Source organism: Schistocerca americana, chromosome 2, assembly GCF_021461395.2.
Source record: "Schistocerca americana isolate TAMUIC-IGC-003095 chromosome 2, iqSchAmer2.1, whole genome shotgun sequence".
Classification (NCBI taxonomy): domain Eukaryota; kingdom Metazoa; phylum Arthropoda; class Insecta; order Orthoptera; family Acrididae; genus Schistocerca; species Schistocerca americana.
This window is the reverse complement of record NC_060120.1, coordinates 312,283,230-312,295,968: the sequence shown is the minus strand read 5'-3', so window position 1 is coordinate 312,295,968 and position 12,739 is coordinate 312,283,230. Positions and strand designations below refer to the sequence as shown.

Genomic DNA, 12,739 nt, shown 5'->3' with positions numbered 1-12,739 from the left:
AAGCTATCTGTGTAACCAGTCGTTTATCAGTGGAATATTTCCCGAATGGCTGAAATATGCTGAAGTTAAGCCACTGTTTAAGAAGGGAGATAAAGAAATAGCATCAAATTTCCGTCCAATTTCACTGTTGCCAGCATTCTCAAAAATTTTCGAAAAAGTAATGTACAGTCGTCTTTATAACCATCTTATCTCAAATAACATACTGTCAAAGTCACAGTTTGGATTTCTAAAAGGTTCTGATATTGAGAAGGCTATCTACACTTACAGTGAAAATGTACTTAATTCATTAGACAAAAAATTGCAGGCAACTGGTATATTTTGTGATCTGTCAAAGGCATTTGACTGTGTAAATCACAATATCCTTTTAAGTAAACTAGAATATTATAGTGTAACAGGAAATGCTGCAAAATGGTTCAAATCTTATATCTCTGGCAGGAAACAAAGAGTGTTATTAGGAAAGAGACATGTATCAAGCTATCAGGCATCATCCAACTGGGAACTAATTACATGTGGGGTCCCACAAGGTTCCATTTTGGGGCCCTTACTTTTTCTTGTGTATATCAATGACCTTTCATCAGTAACATTACCAGATGCCAAGTTTGTTTTGTTTGCTGATGATACAAACATTGCAATAAATAGCAAATCAAGTGTAGTCTTAGAAAGATCAGCCAATAAAATATTTGTAGACATTAATCACTGGTTCCTAGCCAATTCTTTGTCACTAAACTTTGAAAAAACACACTACATGCAGTTCAGAACTTGTAAGGGGTGTCCCAAGAGTATATGTCTAACATATGATGACAAGAAGATAGAAGAAGTGGACGGTGTTAAATTCTTGGGATTACAGCTTGATAATAAATTCAACTGGGAGGAGCACACCACAGAACTGCTGAAGCGTCTTAACAAATCTCTGTTTGCAATGCGAATTTTGTCAGACATAGGGGATATAAAAATGAAAAAGCTGGCATACTATGCTTACTTTCATTCCATAATGTCATATGGGATTATTTTCTGGGGTAATTCATCAAGCCAAGCTAAAGTTTTCCGGGCACAAAAACGTGCAGTAAGAATTATATGTGGTGTGAACTCAAGAACATCCTGCAGAAGCCTGTTTAGGGAACTAGGGATACTAACTACAGCTTCCCAATATATTTATTCCTTAATGAAATTTGTCATTAAAAATATATCACTTTTTCAAACCAACAGCTCAATTCATGGAATCAATACTAGAAATAAGAATAATCTTCACAAGGATTTAAAGTCACTTAGTCTTGTACAAAAAGGTGTGCATTATTCAGGAACACACATTTTCAATAACTTGCCAGCAGCCATAAAAAGCTTAACAACCAATGAAATTCAGTTTAAGAGAAGCCTAAAGGATTTATTGGTGGCCAACTCCTTCTACTCCATTGATGAATTCCTGAGGAAAACCAACTGATTTGTATATAAGTACAACATAACTTGTGCACAATTTCAGTGCAGTAATGTGTTCACTGAAAATTTGTGTGTGTGTGTGTGTGTGTGTGTGTGTGTGTAAGTATAATCTAACTTCTGCACCATTTCAGTGCAGTAATGTGTTCATTGTAAATAAGTATTACAGTAGTTGTATTACATGTTTCTTACCTTATAAATAAATAAAAAACTTTTTTATTTTAAATTCAGTGCAATAGTATTTGTAAAATGACTCTTAGTGTTCATTAAAAAATGACGATCATTCCACTTGGGACCTGTGGAATGGTACATTAGCTTATTTGTTTTAGTTTAAATATTTGTCATGTATTGTTGTTTTTCTGACATGTTCCACATCCTGGAGGACCTCCTCACTACGGATCAATTGGAATGAAAGTAAATCTAATCTAATCTAATCTGCAACATTACTAACGTTTCTAACAATTTATCCTAAAAGTTGAGAAAGAAAACTGAATTTTATATCCTTCATATAATAAAACATACAGGATGCCCCGGGAATGATCAATATTCAGGGATATGTAAGGTACGCTCATTTGAAGCAAAAAACTCCATCTGGACATATACCCTATTCCGAATGGTTTTTCGAGATAGAACATATGTAATGAGCATTTTTTTCCGGCTAGTGGCGAGCATGTATGCGTCTCTTTCACTAAACCTCTTTGATGTTTTATTCTATAGCAGCTAGCTCCTTTCTTTTAATGTAATGTCTGTCTGCCCTTAAACCAGCCCATTGAAGGCGCACTAGCCTATGGTGTGTTGTGACTGAAATAGTGCGAGGGATTGAGAGTGTATCAGAGAGAAGCATCGGTTAACTGTATCTGTAAGCGCGCTGGCTAAAATGCCACATATCTACGTCAGAGAAGAATATGTTGATATTGCGTATGTTCATGTTTTCTGGAATGTTTGTGCTCCTGGTGATGTTGAAGAATAATATCGGTGCTTTCCGACACGTTGATTACCTGATCGTAGTGTGTTTGCCAGAGTTTTCAGCCATTGTGTGAAAAGGGTATTCTTTCGAGTTTCCATTTTTTTTCTGAACCTATAGTTGCACAGCCTGTGCAGGAACAGCAACACACAAAGGTACAACTAGTGACGTGTACGATAATGCTTAAATTGAATACGTATCTTTCATTCGATACTTTGTAAAACGAATGTTGTAATGTTTACTAACTACTGTTGTACATGTTTAAATTGGTCAGTGTGTTGAATAATGCAGAATAACAATGTGTATTTTAATGTGTTCTATCTCGGAAACTATTAGGAATAGGACATACTAATTTTTTGCTTCAAAGACAGTTCCTGTTAAATTCCTGAATACTGACCATTCCTACCTGTACAAGTACCGCCATTGTGATCAGGGACAGGCAGACACGGACCGACTGACCTCCATGTCATCCTTTGCATTGGCGTCATTTGTCGTTTTAGTAGCTCTGGTGCCGCTACCACTCGGTCGAGTAGGTACTCAATTGGCAATATAAGGCGAGTGGACCCCAGTCCGGAACCCCCCCCCCCCCTTCGCACCATGTAAAAATTGCTGGCGGCACCGGGAATTGAACCCTGATTCTCTACATGGCAGATAACCGCACTGACAACATTTTTCTTTTTTCGTTCTTTCTTTTTCCCTTTCTTTTCTCCCGCTTTTTTAAACAAAAGTTTGGTATATCTGATTTAATGATTGGAAAGTTTATCTACACTGACGCCACAGTACACTGAATATATTGATTCTTTTTGATTCTGTCTTCTCTTTGGTCATCGGATATGCATATTGTGTACAACTCCTTCTACCTACGAGTTTAGCAATCATGAGAATAGTAACTGTACAATTCAACATCTCGTAATCGAAATCCAACCAGTGTCATAAACGAAGATCCTATAACCTGTGGCATTTCAATCCCTGTTGAACATTGCGACCACTTCTTGCCCTATACTGTTGCTGTCCTCTTTTTCTTCTTCTGTTGGGGAGCCATAGTTTCAGCTGAATCTCTCCAGCAGTACCAGTTTTCTGCGTTTCTTTTCGTCTACGTATTTGGAGGCACCGCGTTTCCTTATACCTATCTTCTGTTTGCTTTGCCAGTGGGTGTTCCTTCTCCCCTACTGCTCTGCATTCTGATGACATCGTCAACTCGAAACTACTCAGCCTCGCAGAATCACGTGCTTTATACACTGAAGAGCCAAAGAAACTGGTACACATGCCTATTATCAAGCAGGGCCACCGCGAGCACGCAGAAGTGCCGCAACACGACGTGGCATGGACTCAACTAATGTCTGAAGTAGTGCTGCAGGGAACTGACACCATGAATCTTGCAGAGCTGTTCGTAAATCCTTAAGAGCACGAGATGGTGGAAATCTTTTCTGAACTGCATGTTGCAAGGCGTCCCAGACATGGTCAATAATATTCATGTCTGGACAGTTTGGTGACTAGCTGAAGTGTTTAAACTCAGAAGAGTGTTCCTGGAGCCACTCTGGAGCAATTCTGGAAGTGTGGGGTGTCGTATTCTCCTGCTGGAATTGCCCAAGTCCGTCGGAATGTACAACGAACATGAATGGACGCAGGTGATCAGACAGGAGGCTTACGTACGTGTCACCTCTCAGAGTCGTAACTAGACGTGCCAGGGGTCCCATATCACTCAACTGCACACGTCCAACACCATTACAGAACCTCCACCAGGTTGAACAGTCCCCTGATGGCATGCAGGGTCCATGGATTCATAAGGATGTCTCCACATCCGTACACGTTCAATCGCTCGATACAATTTGAAACGAGACTCGTCGGACCAGCCAACATGTTTGCAGTCTTCAGCGGTCCAATGTCGATGTTAACGGGCCCAGGCGAGGCATAAAGCTTTGTGTCGAGCAGTCATCAAGGGTACACGAGTGGGCTTTCCGCTCCGAAACCCCATATCGATGATGTTTCGTTGAATGGTTCGCATACTGACACTTGTTGATGTCCCAGCATTGAAATCTGCAGCAATTTTCGGAAGAGTTGCACTTCTGTCACACTGAACGATTCGTCATTGGTCCCGTTCTTGCAGGATCTTTTTCCGGCCGCGACGATGTCGGAGATTTGAAGCTTCACCGGTTTCCTGACATTCACGTCAAACGGCCGTACGGGAAAATCCCCACTTCATTGCTACCTCGGAGATGCTGTATCCCATCGCTCGTGCGCCGACTATAACACCACGTTCAAACTCACTTAAATCTTGATAACGTGCCGTTGTAGCAGCAGTAACCGATTTAACAACTGCGCCAAGCACTTGTTGTTTTATATAGGCGTTGCCGACTGGAGCATCGTATTCTGCTTGTTTACATATCTCTGTATTTGGATACGTATGCCTATACCAGTTTCTTTGGCGCTTCAGTGTGTAAACAAAAATGATTGTTTGTGTTTGTTACTTGGTTAAAAAGTGGAAATGCTCCCTTTGATTGTGTGTATAATTTTTGTTCTTTTGGACTGGAATAGCGAGTGTGTGATGAACAGGTCAGTGCCTGTGCGGTGTTGCAGGCTGGAGCGCTACTCTCAGGACTCGGCAGGCCTGTCGCCCCGCCGCAGCAGCAGCCCACTGGGACACCGCACCTCAGAGGCCTCCGCCGCCTCCTCTCTGGAGTCCTGCGACCGCTTCTCCAGGAACGGCACAGGTCAGTCGCGCTCGCGTCGTCGCCCGCAACTGGTCACTAATCCAGCGCCCAGCGTCGCAGAGCGTATGAACGGGATCGTGTTAAATAGTGTGCCGTCCATGATGGTTGCAGAACTTCAGCACTAAACAGAAATACGCTCATGAGCAGCTGAATTAGATTCTGTGTTGGAGAGAAAGTGCTCCTGCTACCAAGGCGAATGGAACAGTTTGGCGTGTCTCCTGACTCGATAGAATCTCGGATGAAGGACCACAGGCAGATTTAATATTTCTAAATTTCCGGTAAGGATTTGATAGGATGGCCCACTGCAGACTGTTAACGAAGGTACGAGCATAAGGAATAGGTTACCAGATATTTGAATGGCTCGAAGATTTTTTAAGTAATAAAACCCAGTACACTGTTCTCGATGGCCAATGTTCATCAGCCACAAGGGTTCGTTAGCACAGTACCTAAGGAAGTGTGATAGAACCGTTCTTGTTCTCTGTACAGGGTGTCCCAGGAGGAACGGTCAGTATTCAGTGTTATGACAGGAACAATCATTCGAAGCCAAAAAGTCTAGTAAACGTGGAATCTAAAGCCCGTACCTTAAGAGCTGCAAGCACTTCCTCACCTTCGATACTGCGCTACAAATCTGTTCTACTACAAGCTCTTTGTTTTCCATAATTTGAAAGGTGCAGTATGGGCCAAAACAAAATAAAAATGTTCAGTAAAAGTGGGCTCTAATGTGTCTACCTTTACAGATATGAGCACTTTTTCATCTTAGCTACGGTGAAACTCATTCCTTCTACTGAACAAGTGCTGATTACTCTTAAGATGTACAATTTATTGACCATATTTATTAGACAACGTTGCCTTGCTTTCCTCTATAATTCCTACTAAAATATGGAAAGCAAAGAGCTTGCAAAAGAAGCAATTTGTTACGCAACATCGAAGATAAAGATGTGCCTATGTCTACTAGACTTGTTTGCTTCGGATGATCGTCCTTTTCAAGTCCCTGAATATTGATCATTCCTCCTGGGACAACCTGGATAGATAAATAATCCTATGGATAGGGTGAGCAGCGAGCATTGATTGTATAGTGATGTGCTGTAGTATACGGGAAAATATTGTCTTTGAGTGAGTGTAGCCGGACATAAGATGATTAAGACAAAATTTGTATTCGATTTGATGAATGGCAGCTTATTTTAAATTACAAATAGGACAGTTGATGAGAATAAGAGGACAAAGCAATCCTGTAGTGCTTCAATACAGCATTAGCAGTGTGCTGCTTGATACAGTCACGTCGATTAGATATCCAGCTGTAACGTTGCAAAGCTACATGAAATGGAACGAACACGTAAAAAAGGCGAATGGTCGACTTCGGTTTATTTGGAGAATGTTAGGAAACTGTGGATTATCTGTAAAGGAGGCCGCGTGTAGAACACTAATGCGACCAATTCTTGAGTAATGCTCGAGTGTTTGGGATCCGCACCAGGTCGGAACAGAGCGAGGTGGCGCAGTGGCTAGCGCACTGGATTCGCATTCGGGAGGACGACGGTTCAAACCCGCTTCCGACCATCCTGATTTAGGTGTCCCGTGATTTCCCTCAAAGCGTTTCAGGCAAACTCCGGAATAGTTCCTTTGAAAGCGCACGGCCGACTTCCTTCCCCGTCCTTCACTAATCCGGTGGGACTGATGACCTAACTGTTGGGTCCCCTCTCCCAAATCAACCAACTAACCACGTCGGATTAAAAGAAGACATCGAAGTGATTCAGAGACGGGCTGCTAGATTTTTTACCAGCAGGTTCGATCAACACGCAAACATTATGTATATGCTCGAACAGTGCACCGGTATACTGCCGGTTCATGGTGCCCAATGGGCACAATGGATATGCTTCGCTAAATCAAATGGAAATGCCTGAGGGAGGAAAGTTCTTTTCACGGAACACTGTTGCGAAAATTTAGAGAACCGGCATTGTACGATTCTGCTGCCAACAACATACATTTCGCGCAAGGAACACGAACATAAGATAAGTGAAATTACTACTCGTACGGGAGCACATACACCTAAACACTCGTTTTTCGTCTCCGCTTACGAGTAGGACAGGAAACGAAACAACTAGTAGTGGTATAAAGTATTCTCCGCCATGCACCAAACGGTGGCATGCTAAGTTTGTATCTAGAAGTAGCTTAGATGTAGACCTCTTCACTCTGTATCAGAATATACGCTGATTTCAAACTTTTTGGCAGACCGTAGTGCGCCAGACCGAGATTCGGACCACGCACCTGGGCTGGTCAAGAGTCGTCGTAAGGAGGCTACACATGCAATCATCTTTTGATGTGCGCAGGATAAATTTGCACAATCCTTAGAACTGTGCAATACAGGGTGTTCCATTGATCGTGACCGGGCCAAATATCTCACGAAATAAGCGTCAAACGAGAAAACTACAAAGAACGAAACTTGTATAGCTTGAAGGGGGAAACCAAATGGCGCTATGGTTGGCCCGCTAGATGGCGCTGCCATAGGTCAAAAGGATATCAACTGCGTTTTTTTAAATAGGAGCCGCCATTTTAATTATATATTCGAATAGTACGTAAAGAGTCGCGCTACGTTACATATGCGGTGCAGCAACGGCCTCAGACTTTTTGATCGGTCATTATGGTAATAAGAAAGATAAATTCAGTGAGATGAAATTTCCGCGACGAAAAGAAAAACATGCTTTTCGCATATAGTCCTCAAAATAGAAGCATGATGTGGACTTCATTAGGTCATTTCTGCTGCGCTGTAAGTTGAAACCCGTTAATGTGTTAACGCAGGGACTGGCAACACTACGATGACGAACACGACGACGACAACGACCAGCTCGGAGCTGGCCCGCACCGACTCTGGCCGCACCAACACCGACCTGTCGGAGACGAGCGAGGACTACGTGACGGCGGACGGCAACTCGCACACCGACACGGCGGGCTACGTGGCGTGGCCGGTGGGCACGCCCGTGTCCGCCCCCGGCGGCGTGGGGGCGGCGGGGGCGGGCGCGGGCCGGCGCGGCGAGGGCGACGGCAGCTCGTTCGAGAGCGGCTCCTCGCTGTACAGCGTGCCCGCCGCCGCCGAGGAGACCTCCTCCGAGCTGCAGACGACCACGACGCCCACGCCGCTCGTCGACAGCGAGGACAACGGCGACGCGGACGCGACGCGCGCCGGCTCGTCGACGCCGCGCGTCTCCGTCGACATGGGCTACGGGGCGCTGCGCCTCATGGCCAACAGCCCCAGCGACGAGAGCAGCAGCTCCTCCGGCAGGTCGGTAGCTCCCGGCACGGTCGCCACTTCGTACGGTACAGTTTCCTGCAGCAACCAAAACTACACCTATCATCATTGGATTTTACAAATGAAAACACGGTGCGATGTAGGCTGTGTATATCAATCTTCTTTTTTCAATTTGTGCAATTAGCTAATTTCGAGACTGCATCATTTTCAAACACATGAGTGACACCACCTTACGCACATCACGTTTTACATTCTGTAAATATTGGTTACATGTTATGTATACATGGCTACACGTCATACTCCACAAATACCTGTGGATAGAATCCAAATGATAATGCTGCACCATCACATGTCACGTAATAGTAGCTGTAACTACATGTACTACAACTATAGTAACTGCTAGATGTAACTTCGAGTACTGCAGCTATTATTGTGTGACATGTGATAGTGTAGCATAATTATTTAGATTCTCTCCGCATGTATCTAAGTATTATGTCCTGTAGCCATGTACGGGGCGTTCAAAAAGTCTCTCCGCAATGCCGTATGATTGTTAGCCTCGCGTGCCGTATGCCGCAGTGAATATACCGAAATGAAACTCATTGAAATAAAAGTTATTAATTTATTGAATATTCTTTTTTAATTACAAATTTTCGCATTAAATGTTGAAAGTTTCCCCTCTGTTGTTGAATACACAATTCAATTCGTCTAATCATGTTTCTAAACACAAGCTGTAACGTTTCTTCTGTATCAGAAGCAGGGAAAGTGGATATTGCAGTTTTCAATTCATCGATGGATTTTGGACGGTTTTTATAGACAGTTACTTTCGCTGCAGCCCAGAAGAAAAAGTTTGGTGGTGTTAGGTCAGGCGATCGTGGAGGACAAAGTCCCTGTGAAATCGTGCGATCACCAAAAACATCAGCAAGCAACGACATCGAAACGCGAGCTGTACGGCGGTTGCACCATCGTGTTGAAAATAACCGTTCAGTATTTCACTTAACACATGCTCTCGTATGGATGGGTACAGAATATCACTGCAGTATCGTTGTGCGTTTATTGTTTCGTTGAAAAATATGGGATCCACAAGCCGACGTCCAGAAATTGCAATCCAAACTCCTATTTTCACAGAACGAAGTGGTTCCTGAGGAATACACAATGGATTTTCAGTACTCCACATACGAGAATTTTGCGAGTTCATGAACCCGGATGAATGAAACCACGCCTCATCAGTGAAAAACGTTTCGTTAAGAATATCCCTTCCATTTTGTTGAACGAAATTTTTTAACCATTGACAATAATGCAGTCTCTTGCCATGATCAGTATTTTCGGTTTTTGCACAACTGTCACTTTGTATGGTAAAAGTTCTAATTTTTTCCTTACAGCTGTCTGGTCCGTTCCGACACTAACATCGATTTCCTGGACGAGTTTGTTACTGACTTTTTCGCACTCATGGACATTTTATCGGAAATATTGAGTAGTTTATCCTCATACAAAGCGCTAGGACGACCACTTCTCGGTGAATCTGTCACTGAACCCGTACTTCGAAATTTGTTAATCAAATCTCGCACAGTATCGCGGTGTGGGAGTGTTGTCTCTGAGAAAACTGAATTAAATGTGTGACTAACTGAAACTGTGTATTTACCGCCAGCTTTCAACACTTGTTCGACTAAAAACACACATTCTTCAATGGTTAGCATTTTTAACAGAGACAAAAACGAAACAAATGAGCAAAGGAGCTAAACTTAAACGTTCACGTCAACGCGTAACGACACACACCAACGATACTACTGACGCTGGCTGAGATAAACGAAACAGTGGAATGTTGTGAGAGTCCACTTGAAGGGCAGTAACCCAGGCAGGCGAACAATCATACGGCACGCGCGGCTAAAAATCGTATGGCACTGCGGAGAGACTTTTTTTACATCCCGTATGTGTAAGATGAATTCGATATTTATATTTACATAATGTAAAACATGATGTACATAAATTTGTCATACATGTACTTGAAAAGGATGTAGTCTCGAAACTAGCTAACTGCACAAATTAAATGAATAACGTTAACGTACAGCCTGCAACGGACCATGTTTTCCTTTGTAAAACATTTAGAGGCAGTGAACCCACACTGAAACAAAACTTTAGGAGCTATGAATCTCATCTTGTCAACTCCCTCCCACCATTCACAATCCACTCCATGTTTCGTGATTTAATTCGAAGATCATGACTTCCACTGTTGTGGTTGACGGACCAACTGAAAAGCATACGAATATTTGGAGGCTGTATCATAAGGTGGATTACAATGTAGTAAACTTCCTTTGTCTATTATTTTTTGGACAGCCACGTGGCTTATAATTAGATTTAGACGGTAGATTTGATAGGTTACTCATTTACAATATTCTGTTAGACAGGACAGTCTATCCACTATGTAAAATCTATGTAATTTTACTTCAATTTTAAAAAATATATAAGTAGTGGTTTCAAATTATAAAGTAAAATGTTCATAATTCTCAATAGATATTGAATACTAAATTTGAATGCAGCATCCTCTCATATCCCTATCTCTCCAAGGTATGCTACAGGTTTCTAACACAATCACTTTTATTTCCAAATGGTGTGTCATATTATGCTAAGTTTGATAGACTGAGCTGCTGGGGGTTCACTGTCACTCTTTGCCAGCGGCAGCTCTAAGGCTGCTAGGAGCATATCACCCTAACACGTGAATTAGCTTTGAGTAATTTGAGAATTAATTTCGATTGAAATTATCCGTCGTACCAGAATCACGCTTATTTTTACATTTCATCCCCTTATTGTCCCCACGTCGTCTACGGGGAAGTCGGGATATTTTATCCCTGTGTTATTTTTTTATTTACTATCTCAAAACCTTACGAAGTTTGCTTGTAACTGTTCCAGGCGATACAGATTAACGCTTGCTTCTACATGTCACCGCTTTCTCATGCTAGTCACCACTCCTAGACGACAAAAGGGCTGTTAACATCATAATATTTTTCAGGGCAGTATGTCGTGTAGCACATGTACAGTGAAACACGTGTTGATGGAAAATCGTCGAATACAGGCTGCGTATTATGATACTTATTAACCATTAAACTAAATGGAATCGAGGATCTCCTCATCAACAGCAGTTTGCAGTGGAAGAAAAGAAACAAAGAAAATAAGACTCCCCCACAGAAGTGTAAGCCAAACCAAAATTTACAACACTTGCGGTGAAAATAACATTCATGTTCGTAAGAAGATTTCGTCCATACTCTTAGCTATAAAATTAAATAACTTGAAAACTTCCCTATTAAGGCTGCGATGAGCAAAGAATGCAGTCATACTTTTGATCACTACCTCCCTACTACACTTACACGAATCTCTATGGTTAATAACGCAACTTTAAAAACAAAACCATATTGAAAACGGAATAGAGTAATATTACGCATGGACAAGAACATGGAAATAAGACATTTTTGTGACTGAAGGCACTTATTTAGATTGTGTGATTTCAACAAGAGAGATGCCGAAAATGCAGTTATGACCTATTGTGTTCAAAGCTGACAAATACCTTTCACTTTCCTGCAGAATAAATACTAGCAAACACTTTAGATGGGAGGAAATTTGTCGTCTCTTGAATAAGGGCGTGGAGTGGCGCCATAAAACGATCAGTTATTAGAACAGTGAAAGTTGTGTGTTTCAATTTATGACGCATATATCTCCTCTTGCACAGATGCAATAGTGCTGCCGTAAAATTTCTAGAAATCTTTCGGAAATTCGACCTTCGAAATTTAATTAAGTTTCTGTGTCATTTAATACTGAAAGTCTAAGATTATTATGTACGTAGTCAATAGTCCATTTAATCTTCTACAATAAAACGAAGGACGTTGGTACACACACCGGAAAAAAGGGGTCGATACACAGCACTACAGCGAGAAAATGATATACGATTAATATCTTATGTAGCAAGTGCATCTTACACAACAGACACCAAAAAGACGTAAACGCGAGTTCGGTGTCACCTCTAGTGTTTGGTTACCTAAATCGCAAAGGGTTACTCCTGTATTCGCCTTATTTGGCCACATTTCCATTGCGAAACGTCATTGCTATGAACTAATTATGACATTTGTCTGTAGACAAATGCGGTGAGTGCGCATGTACACTATGTGATCTACGAGGCATTGACAGTGGGTTTCCGTCGTTCACTTTTATGACGGCTTGAACTCTGCGGGGGACACTTTCAATGGCGTGGCTGAATGTCTCTGGAGGAATGGCGGCCTTTCTTCCTATAGAGCCGAAATCATAGAGCAATTGGACGCTGGGGTCTGATCGGAACTCGACTTTCTAACACGTCCCAAAGTTGTTCCATTAGGTTCAAATCGGGACTCTGAATAGTCCGGTCTATTT

The 12,739-nt window shown here is 42.2% G+C and overlaps 1 protein-coding gene across 1 annotated transcript in view; it reads left to right on the top strand.

Moving 5' to 3' along the window:
- LOC124593985 overlaps positions 1–12,739 on the top strand; it is a 446,237-nt gene that overhangs the window by 182,760 nt on the left and 250,738 nt on the right. The window contains exons 13-15 of the mRNA XM_047132336.1: positions 4,973–5,106; positions 7,900–8,233; positions 8,276–8,380. Of these exons, the coding sequence (XP_046988292.1) occupies positions 4,973–5,106; positions 7,900–8,233; positions 8,276–8,380 (573 nt within the window). The remainder of the gene's footprint in view (positions 1–4,972; positions 5,107–7,899; positions 8,234–8,275; positions 8,381–12,739) is intronic.